Source organism: Phyllobates terribilis, unplaced genomic scaffold (genome assembly GCF_046119375.1).
Source record: "Phyllobates terribilis strain yellow unplaced genomic scaffold, ASM4611937v1 Scaffold_5__5_contigs__length_657084704, whole genome shotgun sequence".
Classification (NCBI taxonomy): domain Eukaryota; kingdom Metazoa; phylum Chordata; class Amphibia; order Anura; family Dendrobatidae; genus Phyllobates; species Phyllobates terribilis.
The window spans coordinates 353,023,882-353,040,186 of record NW_027362765.1 but is presented as its reverse complement, the minus strand read 5'-3'; the positions used below and the strand labels follow the sequence as shown (position 1 = coordinate 353,040,186).

Sequence of the window (16,305 nt, the reverse complement as noted above, 5' to 3'; positions counted from 1 at the left end):
TGTGGTGAGCGTGCATACAGGCCATGGAGGTTGTGTGGTGAGCGTGCATACAGGTCATGGAGATTGTGTGGTGAGTGTGCATACAGATTATGGAGGTTGTGTGTTGAGCGTGCATACAGGTCGTGGAGGTTGTGTGGTGAGCATGCATACAGGTTAGGAGGTTGTGTGGTGAGCGTGCATACAGGTCATGGAGGTTGTGTGGTGAGCGTGCATACAGGCCATGGAGGTTGTGTGGTGAGCGTGCATACAGGTCGTGGAGGTTGTGTGGTGAGCGTGCATACAGGTTAGGAGGTTGTGTGGTGAGCGTGCATACAGGTCATGGAGGTTGTGTGGTGAGCGTGCATACAGGTCATGGAGGTTGTGTGGTGATTGTGCATACAGTCCATGGAGGTTGTGTGGTGAGCGTGCATACAGTCCATGGAGGTTGTGTGGTGAGCGTGCATACAGGTTATGGAGGTTGTGTGGTGAGCGTGCATACAGGTCATGGGGGTTGTGTGGTGAGCGTGCATACAGTCCATGGAGGTTGTGTGGTGAGCGTGCATACAGGTCATGGAGGTTGTGTGGTGAGCGTGCATACAGGTCATGGAGGTGGTGTGGTGAGCGTGCATACAGGTCATGGAGGTGGTGTGGTGAGTGTGCATACAGGTCATGGAGGTTGTGTGGTGAGCGTGCATACAGGTCATGGAAGTTGTGTGGTGAGCGTGCATACAGGTCATGGAGGTTGTGTGGTGAGAGTGCATACAGGCTATGGAGGTTGTGTGGTGAGCGTGCATACAGGCCATGGAGGTTGTGTGGTGAGCGTGCATACAGGTCATGGAGGTTGTGTGGTGAGCGTGCATACAGGCCATGGAGGTTGTGTGGTGAGCGTGCATACAGACCATGGAGGTTGTGTGGTGAGCGTGCATGCAGGTCATGGAGGTTGTGTGGTGAGAGTGCATGCAGGTCATGGAGGTTGTGTGGTGAGCGTGCATACAGGTCATGGAGGTTGTGTGGTGAGCGTGCATACAGGTCATGGAGGTTGTGTGGTGAGCGTGCATACAGGTCATGGAGGTTGTGTGGTGAGTGTGCATACAGGCCATGGAGGTTGTGTGGTGAGCGTGCATACAGGTCATGGAGGTTGTGTGGTGAGCGTGCATACAGGCCATGGAGGTTGTGTGGTGAGCGTGCATGCAGGCCATGGAGGTTGTTTGGTGAGTGTGCATATAGATCATGGAGGTTGTGTGGTGAGTGTGCATACAGGTCATGGAGGTTGTGTGGTGTGCGTTCATGCAGGCCATGGAAGTTGTGTGGTGAGCGTGCATGCAGGCCATGGAGGTTGTTTGGTGAGTGTGCATATAGATCATGGAGGTTGTGTGGTGTGCGTGCATACAGGCCATGGAGGTTGTGTGGTGAGCGTGCATACAGGTCATGGAGGTTGTGTGGTGAGCGTGCATACAGGCCATGGAGGTTGTGTAGTGAGTGTGCATACTGGTCATGGAGGTTGTGTGGTGAGCGTGCATACAGGTCATGGAGGTTGTGTGGTGAGCGTGCATACAGGCCATGGAGGTTGTGTGGTGATTGTGCATACCGGTCATGGAGGTAGTGTGGTGAGCGTGCATACAGGCCATGGAGGTTGTGTGGTGATTGTGCATACAGGTCATGGAGGTTGTGTGGTGAGCGTGCATACAGGTTATGGAGGTTGTGTGGTGATTGTGCATGCAGGTCATGGAGGTTGTGTGGTGAGTGTGCATACAGGCCATGGAGGTTGTGTGGTGAGCGTGCATACAGTCCATGGAGGTTGTGTGGTGAGTGTGCATACAGGTCATGGAGGTTGTGTGGTGAGCGTGCATACAGGTCATGGAGGTTTTGTGGTGAGCGTACATACAGGCCATGGAGGTTGTGTGATGAGTGTGCATACAGGCCATGGAGGTTGTGTGGTGAGTGTGCATACAGTCCATGGAGGTTGTGTGGTGATTGTGCATACAGGTCATGGAGGTTGTGTGGTGAGCGTGCATACAGGTCATGGAGGTTGTGTGGTGAGCGTACATACAGGCCATGGAAAGTTGTGTGGTGAGCATGCATACAGGCCATGGAGGTTGTGTGGTGAGCGTGCATACAGTCCATGGAGGTTGTGTGGTGAGCGTGCATACAGGCCATGGAGGTTGTGTGGTGAGCGTGCTTACAGGCCATGGAGGTTGTGTGGTGATTGTGCATACAGGTCATGGAGGTTGTGTGGTGATTGTGCATACAGGTCATGGAGGTTGTGTGGTGAGCGCGCATACAGGTCATGGAGGTTGTGTGGTGATTGTACATACAGGTCATGGAGGTTGTGTGGTGAGTGTGCATACAGGCCATGGAGGTTGTGTGGTGAGCGTGCATACAGGCCATGGAGGTTGTGTGGTGAGCGTGCATACAGGCCATGGAGGTTGTGTGGTGAGCGTGCTTACAGGCCATGGAGGTTGTGTGGTGAGCGTGCATACAGGCCATGGAGGTTGTGTGGTGAGCGTGCATACAGGTCATGGAGGTTGTGTGGTGAGCGTGCATACAGGTCATGGAGGTTGTGTGGTGAGCGTGCATACAGGCCATGGAGGTTGTGTGGTGAGCGTACATACAGGCCATGGAAAGTTGTGTGGTGAGCATGCATACAGGCCATGGAGGTTGTGTGGTGATTGTGCATACAGGTCATGGAGGTTGTGTGGTGAGCGTGCATACAGGTCATGGAGGTTGTGTGGTGAGCGTGCATACAGGCCATGGAGGTTGTGTGGTGAGCGTGCATACAGACCATGGAGGTTGTGTGGTGAGCGTGCATGCAGGTCATGGAGGTTGTGTGGTGAGAGTGCATGCAGGTCATGGAGGTTGTGTGGTGAGCGTGCATACAGGTCATGGAGGTTGTGTGGTGAGCGTGCATACAGGTCATGGAGGTTGTGTGGTGAGCGTGCATACAGGTCATGGAGGTTGTGTGGTGAGTGTGCATACAGGCCATGGAGGTTGTGTGGTGAGCGTGCATACAGGTCATGGAGGTTGTGTGGTGAGCGTGCATACAGGCCATGGAGGTTGTGTGGTGAGCGTGCATGCAGGCCATGGAGGTTGTTTGGTGAGTGTGCATATAGATCATGGAGGTTGTGTGGTGAGTGTGCATACAGGTCATGGAGGTTGTGTGGTGTGCGTTCATGCAGGCCATGGAAGTTGTGTGGTGAGCGTGCATGCAGGCCATGGAGGTTGTTTGGTGAGTGTGCATATAGATCATGGAGGTTGTGTGGTGTGCGTGCATACAGGCCATGGAGGTTGTGTGGTGAGCGTGCATACAGGTCATGGAGGTTGTGTGGTGAGCGTGCATACAGGCCATGGAGGTTGTGTAGTGAGTGTGCATACTGGTCATGGAGGTTGTGTGGTGAGCGTGCATACAGGTCATGGAGGTTGTGTGGTGAGCGTGCATACAGGCCATGGAGGTTGTGTGGTGATTGTGCATACCGGTCATGGAGGTAGTGTGGTGAGCGTGCATACAGGCCATGGAGGTTGTGTGGTGATTGTGCATACAGGTCATGGAGGTTGTGTGGTGAGCGTGCATACAGGTTATGGAGGTTGTGTGGTGATTGTGCATGCAGGTCATGGAGGTTGTGTGGTGAGTGTGCATACAGGCCATGGAGGTTGTGTGGTGAGCGTGCATACAGTCCATGGAGGTTGTGTGGTGAGTGTGCATACAGGTCATGGAGGTTGTGTGGTGAGCGTGCATACAGGTCATGGAGGTTTTGTGGTGAGCGTACATACAGGCCATGGAGGTTGTGTGATGAGTGTGCATACAGGCCATGGAGGTTGTGTGGTGAGTGTGCATACAGTCCATGGAGGTTGTGTGGTGATTGTGCATACAGGTCATGGAGGTTGTGTGGTGAGCGTGCATACAGGTCATGGAGGTTGTGTGGTGAGCGTACATACAGGCCATGGAAAGTTGTGTGGTGAGCATGCATACAGGCCATGGAGGTTGTGTGGTGAGCGTGCATACAGTCCATGGAGGTTGTGTGGTGAGCGTGCTTACAGGCCATGGAGGTTGTGTGGTGAGCGTGCATACAGGCCATGGAGGTTGTGTGGTGAGCGTGCTTACAGGCCATGGAGGTTGTGTGGTGATTGTGCATACAGGTCATGGAGGTTGTGTGGTGAGCGCGCATACAGGTCATGGAGGTTGTGTGGTGATTGTACATACAGGTCATGGAGGTTGTGTGGTGAGTGTGCATACAGGCCATGGAGGTTGTGTGGTGAGCGTGCATACAGGCCATGGAGGTTGTGTGGTGAGCGTGCATACAGGCCATGGAGGTTGTGTGGTGAGCGTGCTTACAGGCCATGGAGGTTGTGTGGTGAGCGTGCATACAGGCCATGGAGGTTGTGTGGTGAGCGTGCATACAGGTCATGGAGGTTGTGTGGTGAGCGTGCATACAGGTCATGGAGGTTGTGTGGTGAGCGTGCATACAGGCCATGGAGGTTGTGTGGTGAGCGTACATACAGGCCATGGAAAGTTGTGTGGTGAGCATGCATACAGGCCATGGAGGTTGTGTGGTGATTGTGCATACAGGTCATGGAGGTTGTGTGGTGAGCGTGCATACAGGTCATGGAGGTTGTGTGGTGAGCGTACATACAGGCCATGGAAAGTTGTGTGGTGAGCATGCATACAGGCCATGGAGGTTGTGTGGTGAGCGTGCATACAGTCCATGGAGGTTGTGTGGTGAGCGTGCATACAGGCCATGGAGGTTGTGTGGTGAGCGTGCTTACAGGCCATGGAGGTTGTGTGGTGATTGTGCATACAGGTCATGGAGGTTGTGTGGTGAGCGTGCATACTGGTCATGGAGGTTGTGTGGTGATTGTACATACAGGTCATGGAGGTTGTGTGGTGAGTGTGCATACAGGCCATGGAGGTTGTGTGGTGAGCGTGCATACAGGCCATGGAGGTTGTGTGGTGAGCGTGCATACAGGTCATGGAGGTTGTGTGGTGATTGTGCATACAGGTCATGGAGGTTGTGTGGTGAGCGTGCATACAGGCCATGGAGGTTGTGTGGTGAGCGTGCTTACAGGCCATGGAGGTTGTGTGGTGAGCGTGCATACAGGTCATGGAGGTTGTGTGGTGAGCGTGCATACAGGTCATGGAGGTTGTGTGGTGAGCGTGCATACAGGTCATGGAGGTTGTGTGGTGAGCGTGCATACAGGCCATGGAGGTTGTGTGGTGAGCGTGCTTACAGGCCATGGAGGTTGTGTGGTGAGCGTGCATACAGGTCATGGAGGTTGTGTGGTGAGTGTGCTTACAGTCCATGGAGGTTGTGTGGTGAGTGTGCTTACAGGTCATGGAGGTTGTGTGGTGAGCGTACATACAGGTCATGGAGGTTGTGTGGTGAGTGTGCATACAGGTCATGGAGGTTGTGTGGTGAGTGTGCATACAGGTCATGGAGGTTGTGTGGTGAGCGTACATACAGGTCATGGAGGTTGTGTGGTGAGTGTGCATACAGGTCATGGAGGTTGTGTGGTGAGTGTGCATACAGGTCATGGAGGTTGTGTGGTGAGTGTGCATACAGGTCATGGAGGTTGTGTGGTGAGCGTACATACAGGCCATGGAGGTTGTGTGGTGAGTGTGCATACAGGTCATGGAGGTTGTGTGGTGAGTGTGCATACAGTCCATGGAGGTTGTGTGGTGAGCGTGCATACATGCCATGGAGGTTGTGTGGTGAGCGTACATACAGGTCATGGAGGTTGTGTGGTGAGTGTGCATACAGGTCATGGAGGTTGTGTGGTGAGTGTGCATACAGGTCATGGAGGTTGTGTGGTGAGCGTACATACAGGTCATGGAGGTTGTGTGGTGAGTGTGCATACAGGTCATGGAGGTTGTGTGGTGAGTGTGCTTACAATCCATGGAGGTTGTGTGGTGAGTGTGCTTACAGTCCATGGAGGTTGTGTGGTGAGTGTGCTTACAGGTCATGGAGGTTGTGTGGTGAGCGTGCATACAGGTCATGGAGGTTGTGTGGTGAGTGTGCATACAGTCCATGGAGGTTGTGTGGTGAGCGTGCATACATGCCATGGAGGTTGTGTGGTGAGCGTACATACAGGTCATGGAGGTTGTGTGGTGAGCGTACATACAGGTCATGGAGGTTGTGTGGTGAGTGTGCATACAGGTCATGGAGGTTGTGTGGTGAGCGTACATACAGGTCATGGAGGTTGTGTGGTGAGTGTGCATACAGGTCATGGAGGTTGTGTGGTGAGTGTGCTTACAGTCCATGGAGGTTGTGTGGTGAGTGTGCTTACAGTCCATGGAGGTTGTGTGGTGAGCGTGCATACAGGTCATGGAGGTTGTGTGGTGATTGTGCATACAGGCCATGGAAGGTGAGTGCATTACTTATTGTTTTCTTGTCCCTGCTGATTCCAGGACTTTCTGTCGCTCTCCTCAGGTGTCCTTAGGTCTTGGACAATTCTCCTGATAATTCTTTTCACTCCTCTGTTTGAAATCTGGCGGGGAGCACCTGATCATGGCCGGTTTATGATGAAATGATGCTATTTCCACTTCTGGATTATAGCTTCAGTAGTGACTACTGGAACCTCCATAGTTTAGAAATTCCTCTGTAACCAACGCCATCAGTATGCTTTGCAACAATAAGGTTGCAAAGGTCTTGAGACAGCTCACTGGTTTTGCCCAACATGAGATGTTTCTTGTGTGACACCATCATCACTTCTTCTCATCACTTGTGCACAGATTATAGAGGGTCTCAGCAGGAGGTTGTGCCAAACATCTTGGAGCACAGACCCCAGCTCTTCACATATCTCATATACTGCTGTCTGCGCAGGGGTCTGCACTGTGTGACCCCCTATATATACTGCTGTGTGCAGAGGGGTCTGCACTGTGTGACCCCCTTATATACTGCTGTGTGTGGAGGGGTGTGCACTGTGTGACCCCCTATATATACTGCGTCACTGTGTGACCCCCTATATATACTGCTGTGTGTGGAGGGGTCTGCACTGTGTCACCCCCTATATATACTGCTGTGTGTGGAGGGGTCTGCACTGTGTGACCCCTTATATATACTGCTGTGTTCGCAGGGGTCTGCCCTGTGTGACCCCTTATATATACTGCTGTGTTCGCAGGGGTCTGCACTGTGTGACCCCCTATATATACTGCGTGTGCGGAGGGGTCTGCACTGTGTGACCCCTTATATATACTGCTGTGTGTGGAGGGGTCTGCACTGTGTGACCCCCTATATATAATGCTAAGTGCAGAGGGGTCTGCACTGTGTGACCCCCTATATATACTGCGTGTGCGGAGGGGTCTGCACTGTGTGACCCCCTTATATACTGCTGTGTGTGGAGGGGTGTGCACTGTGTGACCCCCTATATATACTGCTAAGTGCAGAGGGGTCTGCACTGTGTGACCCCCTATATATACTGCTGTGTGTGGAGGGGTCTGCACTGTGTGACCCCTTATATATACTGCTGTGTGTGGAGGGGTCTGCACTGTGTGACCCCCTATATATAATGCTAAGTGCAGAGGGATCTGCACTGTGTGACCCCCTTATATACTGCTGTGTGTGGAGGGATCTGCACTGTGTGACCCCCTTATATACTGCTGTGTGTGGAGGGGTCTGCACTGTGTGACCCCCTATATATACTGCTGTGTGTGGAGGGGTCTGCACTGTGTGACCCCCTATATATACTGCGTGTGCGGAGGGGTCTGCACTGTGTGACCCCCTTATATACTGCTGTGTGTGGAGGGGTGTGCACTGTGTGACCCCCTATATATACTGCTAAGTGCAGAGGGGTCTGCACTGTGTGACCCCCTATATAAACTGCTGTGTGTGGAGGGGTCTGCACTGTGTGACCCCCTATATATACTGCTGTGTGTGGAGGGGTCTGCACTGTGTGACCCCTTATATATACTGCTGTGTGTGGAGGGGTCTGCACTGTGTGACCCCCTATATATACTGTGTGTGCGGAGGGGTCTGCACTGTGTGACCCCCTATATATACTGCTGTGTGCGGAGGGGTCTGCACTGTGTGACCCCCTATATATACTGCTGTGTGTGGAGGGGTCTGCACTGTGTGACCCCCTATATATACTGCTGTGTGTGGAGGGGTCTGCACTGTGTGACCCCCTATATATACTGCTGTGTGTGGAGGGGTCTGCACTGTGTGACCCCCTATATATAATGCTAAGTGCAGAGGGGTCTGCACTGTGTGACCCCCTATATATACTGTGTGTGCGGAGGGGTCTGCACTGTGTGACCCCCTTATATACTGCTGTGTGTGGAGGGGTGTGCACTGTGTGACCCCCTATATATACTGCTAAGTGCAGAGGGGTCTGCACTGTGTGACCCCCTATATATACTGCTGTGTGCGGAGGGGTCTGCACTGTGTGACCCCCTATATATACTGCTGTGTGTGGAGGGGTCTGCACTGTGTGACCCCTTATATATACTGCTGTGTGTGGAGGGGTCTGCACTGTGTGACCCCCTATATATAATGCTAAGTGCAGAGGGATCTGCACTGTGTGACCCCCTTATATACTGCTGTGTGTGGAGGGGTCTGCACTGTGTGACCCCCTATATATACTGCTGTGTGTGGAGGGGTCTGCACTGTGTGACCCCCTATATATACTGCGTGTGCGGAGGGGTCTGCACTGTGTGACCCCCTTATATACTGCTGTGTGTGGAGGGGTGTGCACTGTGTGACCCCCTATATATACTGCTAAGTGCAGAGGGGTCTGCACTGTGTGACCCCCTATATATACTGCTGTGTGTGGAGGGGTCTGCACTGTGTGACCCCCTATATATACTGCTGTGTGTGGAGGGGTCTGCACTGTGTGACCCCCTATATATACTGCTGTGTGTGGAGGGGTCTGCACTGTGTGACCCCTTATATATACTGCTGTGTGTGGAGGGGTCTGCACTGTGTGACCCCCTATATATAATGCTAAGTGCAGAGGGGTCTGCACTGTGTGACCCCCTATATATACTGTGTGTGCGGAGGGGTCTGCACTGTGTGACCCCCTTATATACTGCTGTGTGTGGAGGGGTGTGCACTGTGTGACCCCCTATATATACTGCTAAGTGCAGAGGGGTCTGCACTGTGTGACCCCTTATATATACTGCTGTGTTCGCAGGGGTCTGCACTGTGTGACCCCCTATATATACTGCGTGTGCGGAGGGGTCTTCACTGTGTGACCCCCTTTCCTCTTCTCTCCACAGTCAGCCCCAACCAGAACGCCCGGCCATGTAAGGTCCCCTGCTCCCTGCGCTCCTCCTGCTCTAACTGCACCAGTAACGGCATGGAGTGCATGTGGTGCAGCAACACCAAGCGCTGCGTGGACTCCAACGCCTACATCATCTCCTTCCCGTACGGACAGTGTCTGGAGTGGCAGACCAACACCTGCTCGCGTGAGTATCCTCCATCTACAGTGCAGTGTAAAGCATGGGGGACCGAGCTTCCTGTACCTCCTGTTACATCCTTGAAGTGGCAGTGCTGCCCTGTGGCTTTGTACTGCAGCTTTGGAAGTGACTAGAGTACAGCACGTGGGGTAACTCAGGACCCCCATGTATAAATGAAGTCCTGAGCGTTCCCCACCATCGCCCCTCCGGGTGGGATCCGCCGCGCGCCCCGGCGGCTCTCAGGTCTGCAGTGATTGGAGACAAATGGGAGATTAATAGAAAAGAGGCTGCAAACAAGTGGGAACAAAGTGTCTGCGAGCGGCGACATGGTGTCAGCGGATACATGACATCAGAACCAATGAGAAAGACGTAGAACCCGCGTTAGAGGGCGGCGTAGAGGGCGGCGGGGGAGGAGGGGGCAGTGGGGGAGGGGTGCGGTGGTGGAGGAAGGGCGCGTCAGTGGGAGAGGGTGTTGGCGGTGGAGGAGGGGTGCAGTGGGGGAGGAGGGGTTCGGCGGTGGGGGAGGGGTGCGGTGGGGGAGGAGGGGTTCAGCGGGGGAGGAGGGGTGCGCGGTGGAGGAGGGGTGCAGCAGTGAGGATAAGGTGCGGTGGTGGAGGAGGGGCACAACAGTGGGAGAGGGTGCGGCGGTGGGGGAGGGGTGCAGTGGTGGGGAAAGGGCTTTGGTGGGGGAGGGGCGTGATCGTGGGAGAGAGTGTGGTGGTGGGGGAAGGGCTTTGGTGAGGAAGTGGTGGCGAGGAAGGGCGTGGCGGTGGGGAGTGGTGCGGCAGTGGTGAAGAAAGGCGCGGTGGTGGGGGAATGGTACAGCAGTGAAAGAGGGGTGCAGTAGGGAGGGGCACGGTGGTGGTGAAGAAAGGCGCGGCGGTGGGGAGTGGTGCGGCAGTGGTGAAGAAAGGCGCGGTGGTAGGGGAGTGGTACAGCAGTGAAAGAGGGGTGCAGTAGGGAGGGGCGCGGTGGTGGTGAAGAAGGGTGCGGCGGTGGGGGAGGGGCACGGCGGTGGTGAAGAAAGGCGTGGCGGTGGGGAAGGGCTCGGCGGTGCTGAAGAAGGGCGTGGCGGTAGGGAAGGGCACGGCGGTGCTGAAGAAGGGCGTGGCGGTGGGGAAGGGTGCGGCGGTGGGGAAGGGCACGGTGGTGGTGAAGAAAGGCGTGGCGTGGGGAAGGGCGTGGCGGTGGGGAAGGGCACGGCGGTGCTGAAGAAAGGCGTGGCGGTGGGGAAGGGCACGGCGGTGCTGAAGAAGGGCGTGGCAGTGGGGAAGGGTACGGCGGTGCTGAAGAAGGGCGTGGCGGTGGGGAAGGGCACGGCGGTGCTGAAGAAAGGCGTGGCGGTGGGGAAGGGCACGGCGGTGCTGAAGAAGGGCGTGGCAGTGGGGAAGGGTACGGCGGTGCTGAAGAAGGGCGTGGCGGTGGGGAAGGGCACGGCGGTGCTGAAGAAAGGCGTGGCGGTGGGGAAGGGCACGGCGGTGCTGAAGAAGGGCGTGGCAGTGGGGAAGGGTACGGCGGTGCTGAAGAAGGGCGTGGCGGTGGGGAAGGGCACGGTGGTGCTGAAGAAAGGCGTGGCGGTGGGGAAGGGCACGGCGGTGCTGAAGAAAGGCGTGGCGGTGGGGAAGTGTACGGCGGTGCTGAAGAAGGGCGTGGCGGTGGGGAAGGGCACGGCGGTGCTGAAGAAAGGCGTGGCGGTGGGGAAGGGTACGGCGGTGCTGAAGAAAGGCGTGGCGGTGGGGAAGGGCACGGCGGTGCTGAAGAAAGGCGTGGCGGTGGGGAAGGGCGTGACGGTGGGGGAGGGGTGACGGTGCTGCAGACACGGGGCCGATGAGCAGAGGCGTAGCAGGAACCTACAGATACCTCACTCCCCGAATTACCCGAAGCCACAGGTTAATCTCCGGCTCCTTCATTGTAATTGCTGCACACAGTCACAATGTCAGGCCGCCATGACGCTGGCGATTAATTTGCTTCCCGTTCTGCCGCATCGGAAAAAAATGAATATTTTTATTAAATAAACCTAATAGAATTTTGTCCTTCCGATCGTCTTTGCATAGACGCCGCCGCCGCCGCACGTTCCCAGATTGTAGAGCATTTCTCCATTGTCCGGACACAAAACAATTTCCATAAGTTTAAGGACGAAGAAACAAAAAGAGAGAGAGAGCGAGAGCGCGGCGGAGAGTAATGAGATTACGGGGCACTCCGCTCTCCTCGCTGGAGATTTCACCATTACATGCGGCATTGAGATTTACTGGCTTTATAGGCAGTAATTATGTGCATTGTAAAATGAAAGGCGTGCGGCCCGGCAGGCCCTGGGTACGTGGCTCCGTGCCATTGCCACATCCCAGCGTCCACGGAAAAGACAAAAGAGCTCTACATTCACCAATAATAACCAGAATATTGCACCTACACAGCCCAGAATCTGTCAGGAGCTGCGTACGTACATGAGGAGCAAACCAACGGCTCACACCGGCAAAAGGTCATTGTGACCTTCCCGAAAGTCTGTAACCCTGATACGGGATGTGCTCTGTAGACAGCATACCGCCACATCTATGTACAAGAATATAACTGCTATAATACTGCTCCTCTATACAAGAATATAACTACTATAATACTGCTCCTATGTACAAGAATATAAATACTATAATACTGCTCCTATGTACAAGAATATAACTACTATAATACTGCTCCTATGTACAAGAATATAACTACTATAATACTGCCCCCTATGTACAGGAATATAACTACTATAATACTGCCCCTATGTACAAGAATATAACTACTATAATACTGCTCCTATGTACAAGAATATAACTACTATAATACTGCTCCTATGTACAAGAATATAACTACTATAATACTGCTCCTATGTACAAGAATATAACTACTATAATACTGCCCCCTATGTACAGGAATATAACTACTATAATACTGCCCCCTATGTACAAGAATATAACTACTATAATACTGCTCCTATGTACAAGAATATAACTGCTATAATACTGCTCCTCTGTACAAGAATATAACTACTATAATACTGCTCCTATGTACAAGAATATAACTACTATAATACTGCTCCTATGTACAAGAATATAACTACTATAATACTGCCCCTATGTACAAGAATATAACTACTATAATACTGCCCCCTATGTACAGGAATATAACTACTATAATACTGCCCCCTATGTACAAGAATATAACTACTATAATACTGCCCCTATGTACAAGAATATAACTACTATAATACTGCCCTAATATACAAGAATATAACTACTGTAATACTACCCCTGTGTACAAGAATATAACTACTATAATACTGCCCTCTATGTACAAGAATATAACTACTATAATACTGCCCCTATGTACAAGAATATAACTACTATAATACTGCCCCCTATGTACAGGAATATAACTACTATAATACTGCCCCCTATGTACAAGAATATAACTACTATAATACTGCCCCTATGTACAAGAATATAACTACTATAATACTGCTCCCTATGTACAAGAATATAGCTACTATAATACTGCCCTAATATACAAGAATATAACTACTGTAATACTACCCCTGTGTACAAGAATATAACTACTATAATACTGCCCCTATGTACAAGAATATAACTACTATAATACTGCCCCTATGTACAAGAATATAACTACTATAATACTGCTCCCTATGTACAAGAATATAACTACTATAATACTGCCCCTATGTACAAGAATATAACTACTATAATACTGCTCCTATGTACAAGAATATAACTACTATAATACTGCTCCTATGTACAAGAATATAACTACTGTAATACTGCCCCTATGTACAAGAATATAACTACTATAATACTGCCCCCTATGTACAGGAATATAACTACTATAATACTGCTCCTATGTACAAGAATATAACTACTATAATACTGCTCCCTATGTACAAGAATATAACTACTATAATACTGCCCCTATGTACAAGAATATAACTACTATAATACTGCTCCCTATGTACAAGAATATAGCTACTATAATACTGCCCTAATATACAAGAATATAACTACTGTAATACTACCCCTGTGTACAAGAATATAACTACTATAATACTGCCCCTATGTACAAGAATATAACTACTATAATACTGCCCCTATGTACAAGAATATAACTACTATAATACTGCTCCCTATGTACAAGAATATAACTACTATAATACTGCCCCTATGTACAAGAATATAACTACTATAATACTGCCCCTATGTACAAGAATATAACTACTATAATACTGCCCCCTATGTACAGGAATATAACTACTATAATGCTGCCCCCTATGTACAAGAATATAACTACTATAATACTGCCCCTATGTACAAGAATATAACTACTATAATACTGCCCTAATATACAAGAATATAACTACTGTAATACTACCCCTGTGTAAAAGAATATAACTACTATAATACTGCCCTCTATGTACAAGTATATAACTACTATAATACTGCCCCTATGTACAAGAATATAACTACTATAATACTGCCCCCTATGTACAGGAATATAACTACTATAATACTGCCCCCTATGTACAAGAATATAACTACTATAATACTGCCCCTATGTACAAGAATATAACTACTATAATACTGCCCTAATATAAAAGAATATAACTACTGTAATAATACCCCTGTGTACAAGAATATAACTACTATAATACTGCTCCTATGTACAAGAATATAACTACTATAATACTGCCCCTATGTACAAGAATATAACTACTATAATACTGCTCCCTATGTACAAGAATATAACTACTATAATACTGCTCCTATGTACAAGAATATAACTACTATAATACTGCTCCCTATGTACAAGAATATAACTACTATAATACTGACCCTATGTACAAGAATATAACTACTATAATACTGCCCCTATGTACAAGAATATAACTACTATAATACTGCCCCTATGTACAAGAATATAACTACTATAATACTGCTCCCTATGTACAAGAATATAACTACTATAATACTGCTCCCTATGTACAAGAATATAACTACTATAATACTGCTCCCTATGTACAAGAATATAGCTACTATAATACTGCCCTAATATACAAGAATATAACTACTGTAATACTACCCCTGTGTACAAGAATATAACTACTATAATACTGCCCCTATGTACAAGAATATAACTACTATAATACTGCCCCTATGTACAAGAATATAACTACTATAATACTGCCCCCTATGTACAGGAATATAACTACTATAATACTGCCCCCTATGTACAAGAATATAACTACTATAATACTGCCCCCTATGTACAAGAATATAACTACTATAATACTGCCCCTATGTACAAGAATATAACTACTATAATACTGCCCTAATATACAAGAATATAACTACTGTAATACTACCCCTGTGTACAAGAATATAACTACTATAATACTGCCCTCTATGTACAAGAATATAACTACTATAATACTGCCCCTATGTACAAGAATATAACTACTATAATACTGCCCCCTATGTACAGGAATATAACTACTATAATACTGCCCCCTATGTACAAGAATATAACTACTATAATACTGCCCCTATGTACAAGAATATAACTACTATAATACTGCCCTAATATACAAGAATATAACTACTGTAATACTACCCCTGTGTACAAGAATATAACTACTATAATACTGCTCCTATGTACAAGAATATAACTACTATAATACTGCCCCTATGTACAAGAATATAACTACTATAATACTGCCCCTATGTACAAGAATATAACTACTATAATACTGCTCCCTATGTACAAGAATATAACTACTATAATACTGCTCCTATGTGCAAGAATATAACTACTATAATACTGCGCTAATATACAAGAATATAACTACTGTAATACTACCCCTGTGTACAAGAATATAGCTACTATAATACTGCTCCTATGTACAAGAATATAACTACTATAATACTGCTCCCTATGTACAAGAATATAACTACTATAATACTGCTCCTATGTACAAGAATATAACTACTATAATACTGCTCCCTATGTACAAGAATATAACTACTATAATACTGACCCTATGTACAAGAATATAACTGCTATAATACTGCTCCCTATGTACAAGAATATAACTACTATAATACTGCTCCTATGTACAAGAATATAACTACTATAATACTGCTCCTATGTACAAGAATATAACTACTATAATACTGCTCACTATGTACAAGAATATAACTACTATAATACTGCTCCCTATGTACAAGAATATAACTACTATAATACTGACCCTATGTACAAGAATATAACTACTATAATACTGCTCCTATGTACAAGAATATAACTACTATAATACTGCTCCCTATGTACAAGAATATAACTACTATAATACTGCTCCTATGTACAAGAATATAACTACTATAATACTGCCCCTATGTACAAGAATATAACTACTATAATACTGCCCCTATGTACAAGAATATAACTACTATAATACTGCTCCCTATGTACAAGAATATAGCTACTATAATACTGCCCTAATATACAAGAATATAACTACTGTAATACTACCCCTGTGTACAAGAATATAACTACTATAATACTGCCCCTATGTACAAGAATATAACTACTATAATACTACCCTATGTACAAGAATATAACTACTATAATACTGCTCCCTATGTACAAGAATATAACTACTATAATACTGCCCCTATGTACAAGAATATAACTACTATAATACTGCCCTAATATACAAGAATATAACTACTGTAATACTACCCCTGTGTACAAGAATATAACTACTATAATACTGCTCCTATGTACAAGAATATAACTACTATAATACTGCCCCTATGTACAAGAATATAACTACTATAATACTGCCCCTATGTACAAGAATATAACTACTATAATACTGCTCCCTATGTACAAGA

General features: G+C 48.4%; 1 protein-coding gene across 1 annotated transcript in view; it reads left to right on the top strand.

Moving 5' to 3' along the window:
• ATRNL1 (attractin like 1) overlaps window positions 1-16,305 on the top strand; it is a 1,189,422-nt gene that overhangs the window by 403,918 nt on the left and 769,199 nt on the right. The window contains exon 17 of the mRNA XM_073684631.1: window positions 9,188-9,376. Coding sequence (XP_073540732.1) covers window positions 9,188-9,376 — 189 coding nt within the window. The remainder of the gene's footprint in view (window positions 1-9,187; window positions 9,377-16,305) is intronic.